This window comes from Syzygium oleosum, unplaced genomic scaffold, assembly GCF_021117445.2.
Source record: "Syzygium oleosum isolate NSW1041296 unplaced genomic scaffold, Sole_v2.1 Sole_v2.01, whole genome shotgun sequence".
NCBI lineage: Eukaryota > Viridiplantae > Streptophyta > Magnoliopsida > Myrtales > Myrtaceae > Syzygium > Syzygium oleosum.
This window is the reverse complement of record NW_026607485.1, coordinates 1418832-1431282: the sequence shown is the minus strand read 5'-3', so window position 1 is coordinate 1431282 and position 12451 is coordinate 1418832. Positions and strand designations below refer to the sequence as shown.

Genomic DNA, 12451 nt, shown 5'->3' with positions numbered 1-12451 from the left:
TGTCCGATCCGGTTTCAATTCATATTCAATTCATTCGTCCCCGATCATGTCTCGGGTTCTCAATTTGTGTTGTAATAAACACCCGATGAGTTGCGCGTTTTTACTTTCTCGCACTTAGAATTAGCTCGTTTTTTCGATACTTCGAGTGTTTACTTTACGAAATGTCTTTCAATACAATTGATTGTTTCTTTCTTTTTCTAGACTAAGATAGGATTAGTTTAGAATCTTAAATGAAAATACAAAAACAAGATGCATGATCACCTAGTGGACTAAGATTTTAACATGAAAATGGTAAAGAACAAATGCACAACAACTTAGATAACAACCATCTTAAGTTTAGCGGTACCGAAAGGGCGTTAATAGAAATATTAACGTAAGCTAGTCCCCGAACCTTCGATCTCTGGTTTTCGTAGAAACCGAAATGAAACTCCCGCGTTTCGGTTGGGTATTCTAGCCGACCCCCGACCTAGGCTAGTGGCGACTCCTAAAAAAAATAAAATTGATCCGCTGTCACGCGAGATATGGATTTAGGGAAAATCCACGTTCATGATCAATGGGCCATATGGATAACCAAAAGATTTATGCTTCAGTAAAATCATTTTTATGATGTGCCATATGAGCCGTTTCATGAACACTTATCTCTAAACCCGCCTTATCGAGTTCGGCCCTCGTGAGGTAGGCCGCGACAGGCTTGGCGACTCCGCTGGGGACTAGGTTACAAACCTAAGTGGATTAAAGCCGTAATAAACTTGTTGGTTGTTATCTCATTTGTCTACATTTTGTAGCATCGACTGCATGTCGAAGTCGCGTGGAAAATGAGGTTAGTCCACTAACCATGTGTTAAATGGTTTTGTAGGTAGGAGACATAAGGGGTGGAGTGAATGCAAACCCTTTGTTTTGCAGGTGGCATTCGGGTGAATGTCGAATGTATGAGATTATATTGAAGTGTTGTTTGCTTTAGATTTAAATGCATGTTTACTTGCTTTAGCACGACACAATGCACCCACGTCCCGCGGTCTAAAACCCCGGATCGCTTTAGGGCACCTTTAGGAGGTATTAAGAGTGGAATCCGCATGTGAATGCATGTGGTAATCCATTCTTCAATACCGCTCATCTTGATTAGTAAGAAGTGCACCGACCGACGTTAGTAGCAGTGGGTAAACTCTTCTTATCTAATTAAGATGGGGACGTTAAATCTTTAGAATCCTACCCTTAGATGTCAAAACCCACATGTCCTCATGCGATGTGTCGATGTGTTTGCCATTTTTTTTTTCATGGTAAGGTTGGTTGTATCCTTCGGCAATTTCAATTACGCCATTTCAATTCCACGTTATATTCCTTTCTATAATGCGTAGTGATTAATCTTGATGCCCCAAATTAGGATTAGTCAAAATGGATATGTCGGAGATTCGAATCATCCCCGTACCTAGAGCTCTCGTGACCATGTGGGAAAGTCTCGAGTCAAAGCACAAGGACTACGTGGAAAAGAGGATCGGATATCTTCCCGCACTTTTATACATCGAGCCTCGTATCGCCATGATTAAGGCATTGTCCCATTTTTGGAACTCAAAGACATCCTCTTTTGTGTTTGGTCGAAATGAGTTGACCCCTATAATTGAGGAGTACGATATTGCCATTGGAAGAGTCGGGTCTTTTGGTCTAGTTAGTCCTCCGATAGATATAGATCCTATAACTCTTTTGAGCCAATTCTTAGGAGTTGACATTCTCCAAATCAAAGGCGTTCTTAGAGGAAATTTTAATGCACTCCCTTTTACATTCTTAGAACGACATTTTTTTAGCTTGCCAAAAGAAGCTGGTAATCAAATTCCTCGCGTTTTTCTCTTAGCATTCCTTGGTTTTGTGATCTTTCCATAGACCAAAAAGACTATGGATCCTTTGGTAGTCCACATTGTCAATCAAGTGTGTATGTTCAAAAGATTTTCTAATATGATCCTAGGTGAGACCTTCGTATCACTCAATAGGTTCAAACAAAACAGAAATGGTGTCTTTAGAGCCCCAATAGGTTTACTCCAAATTTGGTTGGTCTCTCATCTCAAAGACTTCGGTTTGAGCTTGAAAATCATAGATGTGTCCAAAGATTGTCATCCTATCTCGCTCTTCCGAGAAAAGGAAGAAATCTTTCCTTATTGGTCATTCTCAACTTGGTTTAATTTTTTCAAGAACCTTGTTCCAAATCAAATCCAATGGCATGTTCATTGGCTTGGAAATCCCGAGGTGCGCCTTAATAACGGATCCGACAACCCAATCCCACTTTTGGGTCTCACGGGGTCTACGTCATATTACCCTTTTAGGGTGATCCGTCAATATTGCGCGCTTCAAAAGATTCCACCATTCCTCAAGATGGGGTTATATCATTTTGACTATTGCAAATATGTCATCCAAAAGAACCAAATGGCAGATTTGAAAGAAATGATCAAGTCTATCATTGATATGTGGTACAAATGCCACCCGGAGCCGATTCTCATTACCGATGAGTCAGAATTGGAAGGGGAAATGAAGATACATCACGCATTGCCGGAGTACATACACCGTCGTCTCGAGCCCGAGCTTAAAGTGGATCTCCCTAATGTCCCCGAGAAGCCAACTCAACAGCAAGCTATAGCCGCAAGAGCTCTTCGGGAAAAGGATGAGGCTTTAGCCGAGGTTGAACATTTGACCCAAGAAAACAAACGAATTCGCCTCGCACCTAAGGAAGATCCATTAGGATTTTGGCTATATTTCATGAGGAAATCTCCTTTCATGTAATTTTCATTTTATAGATTTGATGTATAGGATTTCTTTTTTACTCATTTTAGTAATGATGTAATAGGATTCTCTTCTTGTTTTTAGATTGATCTATAGGGATTATATTTCACGAATTTTGTTGTTAATAATGAAATTTCCCTTTTGTGTACTTTCTTTTTCGAGATTCCAATGGAATATAGATGGGGCATCTTGATTAATCATCGCGTGTTACCCCTTCAATTGTATAATTTCTTGTGAAGAAATTGTGATAAGAGATTATTCACATGATATTGGGATCATGAGAATATTTCTTATCTCTATTTCATCCAAAGAAAATATAAAATTGAAGGGTTTTATATTTTCGTTTCAATTCATTTTCCGCATACTAACCTGATTCTTGTTTTTTTTTACAAAGGTACTAAAATACGGCCGAGACGCGTTCTATTATACGCACCCGTCGCCAAGCAAGGATGGAAAACGAGGACACTCGCACCCGCGTTATTACCATTGAGAATCAGATGGCGCAAATGATGGCGCTCTTGACTGATCTTGCAAATCAAGTAAAGAACCTCACGCCTATGGCTCCTACTGCTGCAACTTCTACTCTTAATGCGCCTACTAACGCACCGATGATAGATCCTGTCAACAAAGGACCTGCTGAAGAAGTCCCCGCTAATGCTATTCCCGCCGTCATTGATTTGGAAGCTCCACCTAAGGAGTCGCCTGCTGTTCACTTGGATGAAGAGAGTGCGAGACGTCTCGCAAAATTGGAAGAACGCTTGTGTATGTTGCAAGGCTACCAACTCCAAGGCTTTGATAAGCTGTCGCCTTTTACAAAGGTGAAAGTCCCTGATTTTTGCAAGGAGCCTGAATTCTCGAGGAAGTACGATGGAACTGGGTGCCCTAAGACCCACTTGAAATATTATTTGAATAAGATGGCTCGTTACTCCGATAACACTCCGCTCTTGATCAACAATTTTCAAGATAGTTTGGCTGATTCCGCTTTAACGTGGTTCATCGAGATAGATTTGGAGAAAATTTGCACCTGGGAAGACCTCGCAGATGAATTCCTCCAACAATACAAGTTTAATACTGAAATTGCTCCAACCCGTGAAGAGCTAGTCCGGGTTGATAAAAGGAGAAATGAAACTTTTAGAGCGTATGCCTAAAGGTGGAGAACTACGACGTCCCAAGTCAAACCTCCGCTGTCCGAGAAAGAGATCATGCAACTGTTTCTTCGAGCTCTACCTCGAGAATACTTCGATAAGATGTTTAATAACACTTGCATCAATTTCCCCGCAATGGTTGAACTGGGAGAACGTATCGAAGCAATCATGCGAGAGGGTCGATTATCTAAGATGACGACTCGCAGATTTACCTCAAAGAAAGATAAGGAGCCAATGGTGGGGGTTGCCTATATTCAAAATCCTAATACTCAAAAGCCATTAAACTCACTAGTTCAAAGGTCCGATATGGAAGCAGGGGGGCTCTTCTCGAAATTTTGATCGAAAAGGAAAAGCTCCACAAAGACAATTCACTCCGTTGCCAAGACCTATGTCTCAGTTGCTGCCGATGTTGATTGAACAAAGACTCGCAGCAAAAGAAATCCCGAGAGACAACCCACCAAAGTTTGTTGGGTTTGATATAGCAAAATCTTGCGTGTACCACATGGGTGAGAAGGGCCATGATGTGGACAACTGTTATACTCTCAAGGTCAAGATTCAGAACCTGCTAGATAAGAAGATCTTGTCATTTAAAGATGCTACACCAAATGTTCAACAACATCCACTCCCCAATCATACCGAAGCCGTTAATGTGATATTTGGAGACGAGAATGAGAAACCCTTCTTGTTCGACATGGTGAAGTTGGAAGAGCTATTGACCATAGCTAGATGTCAACCGAAAGAAGGAAATGCATCCCAAGAGGAGAAAATGTATTGCCTAGCCAAGATGGCTGCTTTAGGCATAATCCAGCCATGTCAAGGAAAGAAACCCGAAGGGTCCATCGAGACCGCCGTGATTGATTTGTCATCCGAAAAATTCTCTTGCAAGTTCGTAGGTGAAGTTACATGATCTAAGCCAAAAGATGATGGATACGAGCCAGATGTTGACGAACTTTGGAGTGACATGTATTCCGATACCGATTTGGAATGTGAGAGCAAGAATGCTTGTCGAGATCGTGAATTTATGAAGAAGGCCCACGAGAAAGACTTAAAAGACATTGTTCCGACTGAATGGAACGACGAAGATAATAGAGAAGTTCTTTCCGATGCTGATTCGGAATTTGAATGCCATACTTCCTACTGGGACCGAGAGTTTGTTAGGAAGGCAATTGAAAAGGGCAAAATTGTCGACACCCTTGGACAGCCGAGTGGTAAATATGATTTCATGGTAAAATACACTCCTCCTCCAAGCGCTTTTATCAACCCCAAGACTATCGTCCCAAGTAGATGGGGACCTGAATTTGAAGACGATGGCATTGTAGCCATGATCAATCCTGCTGCGTAAGGGATGTTTCTGTGTTCTACTTTTCTTCCAGTTGTAATCCACCTAATTCTCCCCTGCGAGGGACTTCCATTTGTTCATTTCATTTGTTCATTTCACATGTTGTGATAATTCGGATCACAAACTTTGGATCCAAAACGTTATATGCTGTATGACATTAATGCATATCACCAAAAGCATTCTCATGTTTTGTTAATAGATGTGCGAAAGTATACCAAACCAGCCCTATGATGATGCTTTGAGGCCTGGGCTTTTGCACGATCTATAGTTTTCAAAACAATCCTTTGGAACAAGGATGTCCAATGATATGAGGACGAGTTCCCCATGAAATTTTCGAAAATCTGGAATTCGAAAAAATAATTTCATCACATCTGCATGCATTGCATTTCTTATCTTCATATACTAACCATTTTTTGTTGCATCTTAGGCATGACACTTTGCATAATCATGATAGTCATATGCATGGCTTGGATTCATGTCCAAAAAACTCTTACGAACCCGATTATTCTGATCCTGAAAATGAAGAAGATTCCAAGGTTATCAAAAAAGAATGGATCCGACATGAAGAATCCAAACCTCCCACTAAAGAACAAACCGTCATTGTAAATTTGGGAAATTCTAAAAATCCCAAAGAAACAAAGATTGGGGCAAGTCTCTCTCAAACGGATGCCGTGATTGGCATGATCAGTTGCTGTACGCGTTAATGGCTTACCGAACTTCTATTCGCACTTCGATTGGGGCAACACCATTCTCATTAGTGTATGGAATGGAAGCAGTCTTACCTATGGAGGTGGAAATTCGTTCGTTAAGGGTACTTTCACAAGTAAAGCTTTTTGAAGCAGAATGGATTCAACAAAGATTTGAACAGCTTAACATGATTGATAGAAAAAGGATAAAAGCCTTGTGCCATGGACAAAACTACCAAAAGCGAGTGGCTAAGTCATTCAACCGTAAGGTTCGACCCAGGCATTTTGAGATCAATGACTTGGTTTTGAGGAAAGTCCTACCCATCATTCCGGATCGTGGGAAGTTCATCCCCAATTATGAAGGACCGTATGTCATCAAGAAAGTGTTGCCCAGCGGAGCATTGATTCTTGTAGAAATGGATGGCCGAGAGTTGCCAAAACCTGTAAATGCTGATGCTGTCAAGAAATATTTTCCTTGAATAAGAAGCCTTTGAGCTGCTTTTGGATTGAATCCAAGTCACTTTAGGACATTTGCATCATGCATCTCATGCATACATGGTATTTTTGCATATTTGTTCATTTTGTAGGTACTCAATTGTTCTCCAGGGAAGCTATTCCAAACCTCAAGAGTCAAGCTTGAGGAAGTAGCTATAAAAAAAATAATAAAAAAATCTTCTCCCTAGAGCTTAGGAAGTAGATCCTATGTGTGAGGACCTTTCCTGTCCAAAAGGTTTTTCAAGTTTGAAATTTTATTTTAAAAAAAAAACATCCCCAGAGGAGTCAAAAAAACAAACATTAACATTTCAAATGTTTTGATTTATCAAAATTCCCCACAGATGGGAGATTTAACCAAATGATCCTTTGAAAAAACAAAAAAGGGATTTCTCAAAAATGCCGAATGGAAATGCCTAGGATGATAAAAGGTAAACTTTTGATCAAACACGTCCCTATACACATTTTGAGAAAATTGAGCGAAAAAAACCATGTCATAGGACGTAGGGTTCGTTCACATTGAATACATGGATTGAAATGATAAAAGGCATTTCATTTCTCTATCCTAAAACACTCATTTTATCCTTTGCTAGCCACTTTGAGCCAAATAAGGAGAATTTTCAAATACCCCTGTTAAGAACCACCCCACATTGGGGCGAGTTAGGAGGTTTTGGTTGATCATTTTTGGAGCAAAAAGATTAAGAAAGATTTTATTACTTTCATTTGTATCAACTTTCTTGTGGTAATTTCAGATGGATCTTTATGGAAGCTCGAAACAACCCAAAGTGAAGAAGAGCATTCTTTTCCTCTACCCTAACACAATTATCCCTTGCTTAGCCAAATTGAGCCTTAAGCATGTTCATTTCAAAGCCGAAAATGTTGATTATCTCCCTACATTGGGGCATTGCATATGATTTACCAAGGAAATTTAGAAAAATTAGTGAATATGTATAGAGTGTCTCGAGAGTCCAAAGAGCTCAAAAGATAATATTAGGGGGTATGAAAAAGCAGTGTGCCTGGTAAAAGCAAGGCCAATGCCCATGAAAAGAAAATATATCAAAATCAAAAGCAAAAGCAAAAGCCAAAAAAGCAACATGCTTATGATGAAAATAAAATTCCCATTGCAAAAGATGTTTAGAAAGATCTTATGTTGCAAGAAAAATGGACTCTCGAGACAATTTGTATTTCAAGAGTCAAATGATGTCAAATTTGGATGATTTGGTAATGATGCCAAGATAATCACCATTTCTTTTTCAAACCCTTTCTACAAAATTTCAAGCCTTTTGAGCCTAACCCAAACCGACATTACAACCCTCTTCGAAGTCTCTTCCGATTGGGATGGTTTGAGTTGACGTAAAGATTTCACAAAGAAGCTACCACTAGAAGGAGTGGAAGTAATCCTATCTTATCTTATCTTCAAGGTTCTTGACTTGTAAACCCGCTGAAGATGTTGATGGTATATTTCTTTTCTAGGCCTCAAAGCAAATGCCCTTTGTGTAAGCCCATGACCAAGCCTATATTACGGTCCTTTTGAAAGACCTTTCTGATTAATCAATTTGTATTCAATGTGAACGTTTCCGAAAACCTTTGACATAGGTTCGTGAGGCATCACCAATGAGAATTGAATAGCTTTCCCACATCAATGGATGGAAATCAAAGCCTTTATGAGAGTCAGTATGAAAGACCTTTTTGATTAGGTTATTTCCAATTTGGCATTTTTTTTATCTGACATCTTTAGATGGTTATTCAAAGATCATTTTGTTAAAATTTCCTCTTAAGGATTTTGATAGTCAGTGTCTTTTACCAAAATGTGAAAAATTCCGTTTGATTTGTCGTTAAACAATCTCGGAACTTTTTTTCAAAATATTTTTCCCCAGTGGATCGGTTTTTGGTCATCCTAAACCATAACCCCCATTTTCGATTTTTGGTCAGCCTAAACCATATCCCTCATTTTCGGTTTTTGGTCAGCCTAAACCATAACCCCCATTTTCGGTTTTTGATCAGCCAAAACCATACCCCCATTTTCGATTTTTGGTCAGCCTAAACCATACCCCCCATTTTCGGTTTTTGGTTAGCCTAAACCATACCCTTCATTTTCGATTTTTGGTCAGCCTAAACCATACCCTTCATTTTTTGTTTTTGTTTATCCTAAACCATAGATTTCTTGCAAAACTCTTTCTTTCTTTTTCTCCCTTCATTCCACCCCATGAGAGAGAGAAGAACACGTGAATGACCTAACAATCCAATGGTAAGTGCTTCCGGTAAGACTCTGATCAAATGTCTTTGTCTCTATTTTCTTTCATTTCCCAAGTGGAGTCGACTAAAAATTTGTAGGTGCCAATTGGTCTTTGAGCGGAATCTCTTCGAACTCCCACTCAAAGAGAGGCAGCTGTTGACACCTAATTTTTAGCCGACGCATCATTAAAAGTAGAAAATTCGAGATTACGATCGAGACAGAACCCGTTTCTTGAACAAAAAGTGTCGTTTTTTAATTCTATCTATTGGCCTAGCTTCTGTAAACAATTTTCTATTCATTTCATGCAAAAATCTGAAAAGTCAAACGGTTGACTTTCGAGTTGATTTTTTGGTCAACCCTTTGACCAAAAGTCAACCCCGAGTCAAATTGGGGCTTTTTGCATAAAAAGATTCCTTTCAAGTTCAATTTCACTTTGGAAGTGGAAATTCAAGAAAAATTCAAAGATTTGATCATAAAATCAAGCTCATAGTGAAAAGTTAACTAGGGTTTGACTTTTGATCAAACCTTTGACCAAAAAAATTGAAAAATACAAAAATCCAAAAATCATCTTATTTTACATTCAATTTGCCTTTGTCATTTGAAATTTTACAAAAATCGATTTAGAATCAACTATTTCCCAATTTGCGGAATTTGATTCAAATCGGCCAAAAATGAAATTACTTCATTTCTAGTAATTTTTTAGGTTAGTTTTCTTCACGACATTTGATCTAGAGGTCATCTTATATTTAATTTTGGAACCAATTTTGTGATTCCAAGCCAAACACAAAAATCCCCAATTTTGGCCCTAATCAGTGATTTGGATCGATTCTTCATGATTTGTGCAATTGAGGTACGAATGAGCCTAATTTCTCATATGAAATCCAAATTCAAAATCAATTTTGGAAGATTCACATGAATTTGAGCCCATTTGATCAATTTAGTGATCCAATGATTAAGAAGTCTAAGAGTAATTGGTCCAATTAGTGCAATTCAACTTGACCCATTCTAGACTAATATTCAATTTGATGAATTGAGACTCAATTTGGCTAATTGGACTTCAATTAAATTTGTTAGTCTAGTTCGGCCATGCAATTACCCAAATTCAAGAACAATTGAGCCAAATAAGTTACATTGGATCAATTTGTGTATGAATTTCAAATCGATTCAATTCAATTTGATCGAATTCGATATTAATGGGGTCAATTAATCATGATAGAGATCAAATTGTACAAAATAGGAACAAATGGAATCAAGGATTGAACTAGTTCAATCAGGCCAAATTCGGGGCTAACCGGCTCAACCCGGTTTGATTCAAATTGAACCGGTTTGATCAGATTGGCCATTTTCCGATAAAAAATCCGGCAATCGACGGTCCATTCCGACCAGCCAAGGCCGGCCACATCCTTTTGAGCCCAAAAAATGACAAAAATGCCCTTAATTGAAAATTACGAAAATGCCCCTAAGAAAAATTACTAAAATACCCTTCTTCAAGGATTAAGCAAATTAATTAGGGGATAAGCAAATCAATCATGGCCATTCATTTAGAATTGATCATGTCCATCCATGATGCCATGTCACCAATCCTTAGCCCTTAAGGAATATTCTTAATCATTAAGGATGCATTTTAGGCCATTGGATTAATCTAAGGGCTAGGATTCAAGGTTGAGGGGAGTATATAGTTTTTTTTCCCTCCAAAATAGGGGGGGACACTCATTTTCAGATCTGAATTCTCTCTCCTCTTTCTCTCTCTCTCTCCCTCTCTCTCTAAACTCACGTATCTCTCTCTCTCGTTCTCTCTCGGCCGCCGGCCATCTCGCCTCTTCGCCATCAGCTTTCCGGCGAACCACCGCCTCACCGTCGTCCCCCACGGTGCCACAAGGCCGGTCGCAAGACCAGGCGACCTCGCTGGTGGCCGGAGCTCCTCATTCCGGCGAGTTTTCCTCCACGGCAGCATCACTGGCGTTGCCGCCGGTGATTTGATCCGCCGGTTCAAGCGGCTGAACCGGCCAACCGGCGTTCCCTCCGGCGATCCAGAACCTCCAGCAGCATTCCTCTGCGTCTTCATGTCGCTGTGGTGGCTGGCTTCTCGTTGAACAGCCACCGGATCGTTTATTGTGACTTGATTTTCCGTTATTAGTTCACTAGTGCGAGATCGAATCGATTCTCACTATAGTTTGTGCAATCTCTTCTCATAGGTTGTCGAGCTTTCCGAGACTTCTCCGTGCTGTTCTTGATCTGAATACGGAGGCCGGATCGCTCGATTGCGCGTCGGAGCATCGTTAAACAAGGTAAGTAAACTTGAATGTTGTTCTGCAAATTCGTGTATAGAGAAACCTGCATGTTTGAGATGCCGATTTCAGCTCGTTAATGTCAAAATCTTGCGAAGTGATGAACTAGAGAATCGTAAAACACATCTTAAGCTTCGTTTTGATATATTGCATGCCTCAATCGGACTTAGCAAATTTCGAAAATTAGGATCAGAATCTAGATTGTGATGTTCAACTCTGTTCTGATGATTTCCTGATTGACGTTGTGCTGTTTGATGATATTTCCGATTTTCTACAATCATTTTTTGAAACACTTCATGAAAGTCGTAATTTACATCTTAATCTGTTTATCATAAAATTTTCATAAAATTCCAAGCATGTTAGCATGGTACAATCTGCAACGTCATCTATGCATGAATCGGGTGACAGACTGGTTTCTGATTGACCTTCGTGTGTTCTTCGATTTTCATAAATTCGTGTGTTCAAAATATGAAAAAATTTTCTTCACAAAAGTTTACACTGAGATCGAGATCTTTCCATTGATACTAATTTCATCAAAATCGGAGTTCATTTGAATTTTCAAAAGGAATTTTTATGATCGAATCAGTATCTGTGTTCGGATCTGATTTTCATTCCTTTGAAATTCAAAAGATGTTTCTCCGAAATTGATAAAGTTAGAGTCCTCCTTTGCAAAAAATCAAAATTACAAAGTTGTTCATTGAGATCTCATTATGTTGACTGAAAATTTTGAGGGCCTAATAGCAATTTTTGGAGGATCAATTTGCTTAAAATTTCATATAAGGCCTGCTTGGGTTAAAATTTGATTTGCAATTGAGTCCTTTGTGAAAACCTAATTTTATAAAAATTTGGGGGACTTTTTAGCAAAAACTCAAAACATAAAAGTTATTTTACACGGAGAATCCTAACTTCCTAAAAATTTCACGCAGTTTTGATAAGGTTTGTTATTTTTCCCACCATTATTTTGAAATCCATAACAGAACTGGGTCCAGTCTGTCACCGAGAGTGAATTTGATATTTTCGGGAAAAATATCCTCGAGGGAGAGGATTCCATGTCATAATATTCCAGAGTGCACAGAATCCTCTAAGCCTTTTCATGGAATGCTAGATATTTAACTACATCTTCTTACCATAAAATAGAATGCTAATCATCGTTAGTAACATTCACATGGATCTCTATATTAAAAGGGCTGTTTGAACAAACTATGAATACGAAATGTTTTAACATCTTGTGACAAAATAATTAACTGTTTCCGACATCACACACAAATGAGAGAGAATCTTATTTTGCTAGAACCGGTACCACTGACGTCACATCTAGATTTGTGCTTTGCATGTAGAATACAAAGAGTCACAACACTATAGTTCAAGTTATTTTGCGATGAGCTTAACTCAAGAATGGGAACTACCTTGAACTGCAAGTTTGACTTAGGTTATAGTCAAATGAAGAGATTAACCAACAAGAATAAGAACAATAAACAGTAAAATCAGAATAAACCAAG

At 38.9% G+C, this 12451-nt stretch overlaps 1 protein-coding gene across 1 annotated transcript; it reads left to right on the top strand.

Moving 5' to 3' along the window:
* Positions 1 to 3215: 3215 nt before the first annotated feature.
* LOC130139686 (uncharacterized) lies at positions 3216 to 3914 on the top strand. The gene has a single exon (XM_056317214.1). The coding sequence runs from the start codon at positions 3216 to 3218 to the stop codon at positions 3912 to 3914; it is 699 nt and encodes a 232-aa protein (XP_056173189.1).
* Positions 3915 to 12451: the final 8537 nt, after the last annotated feature.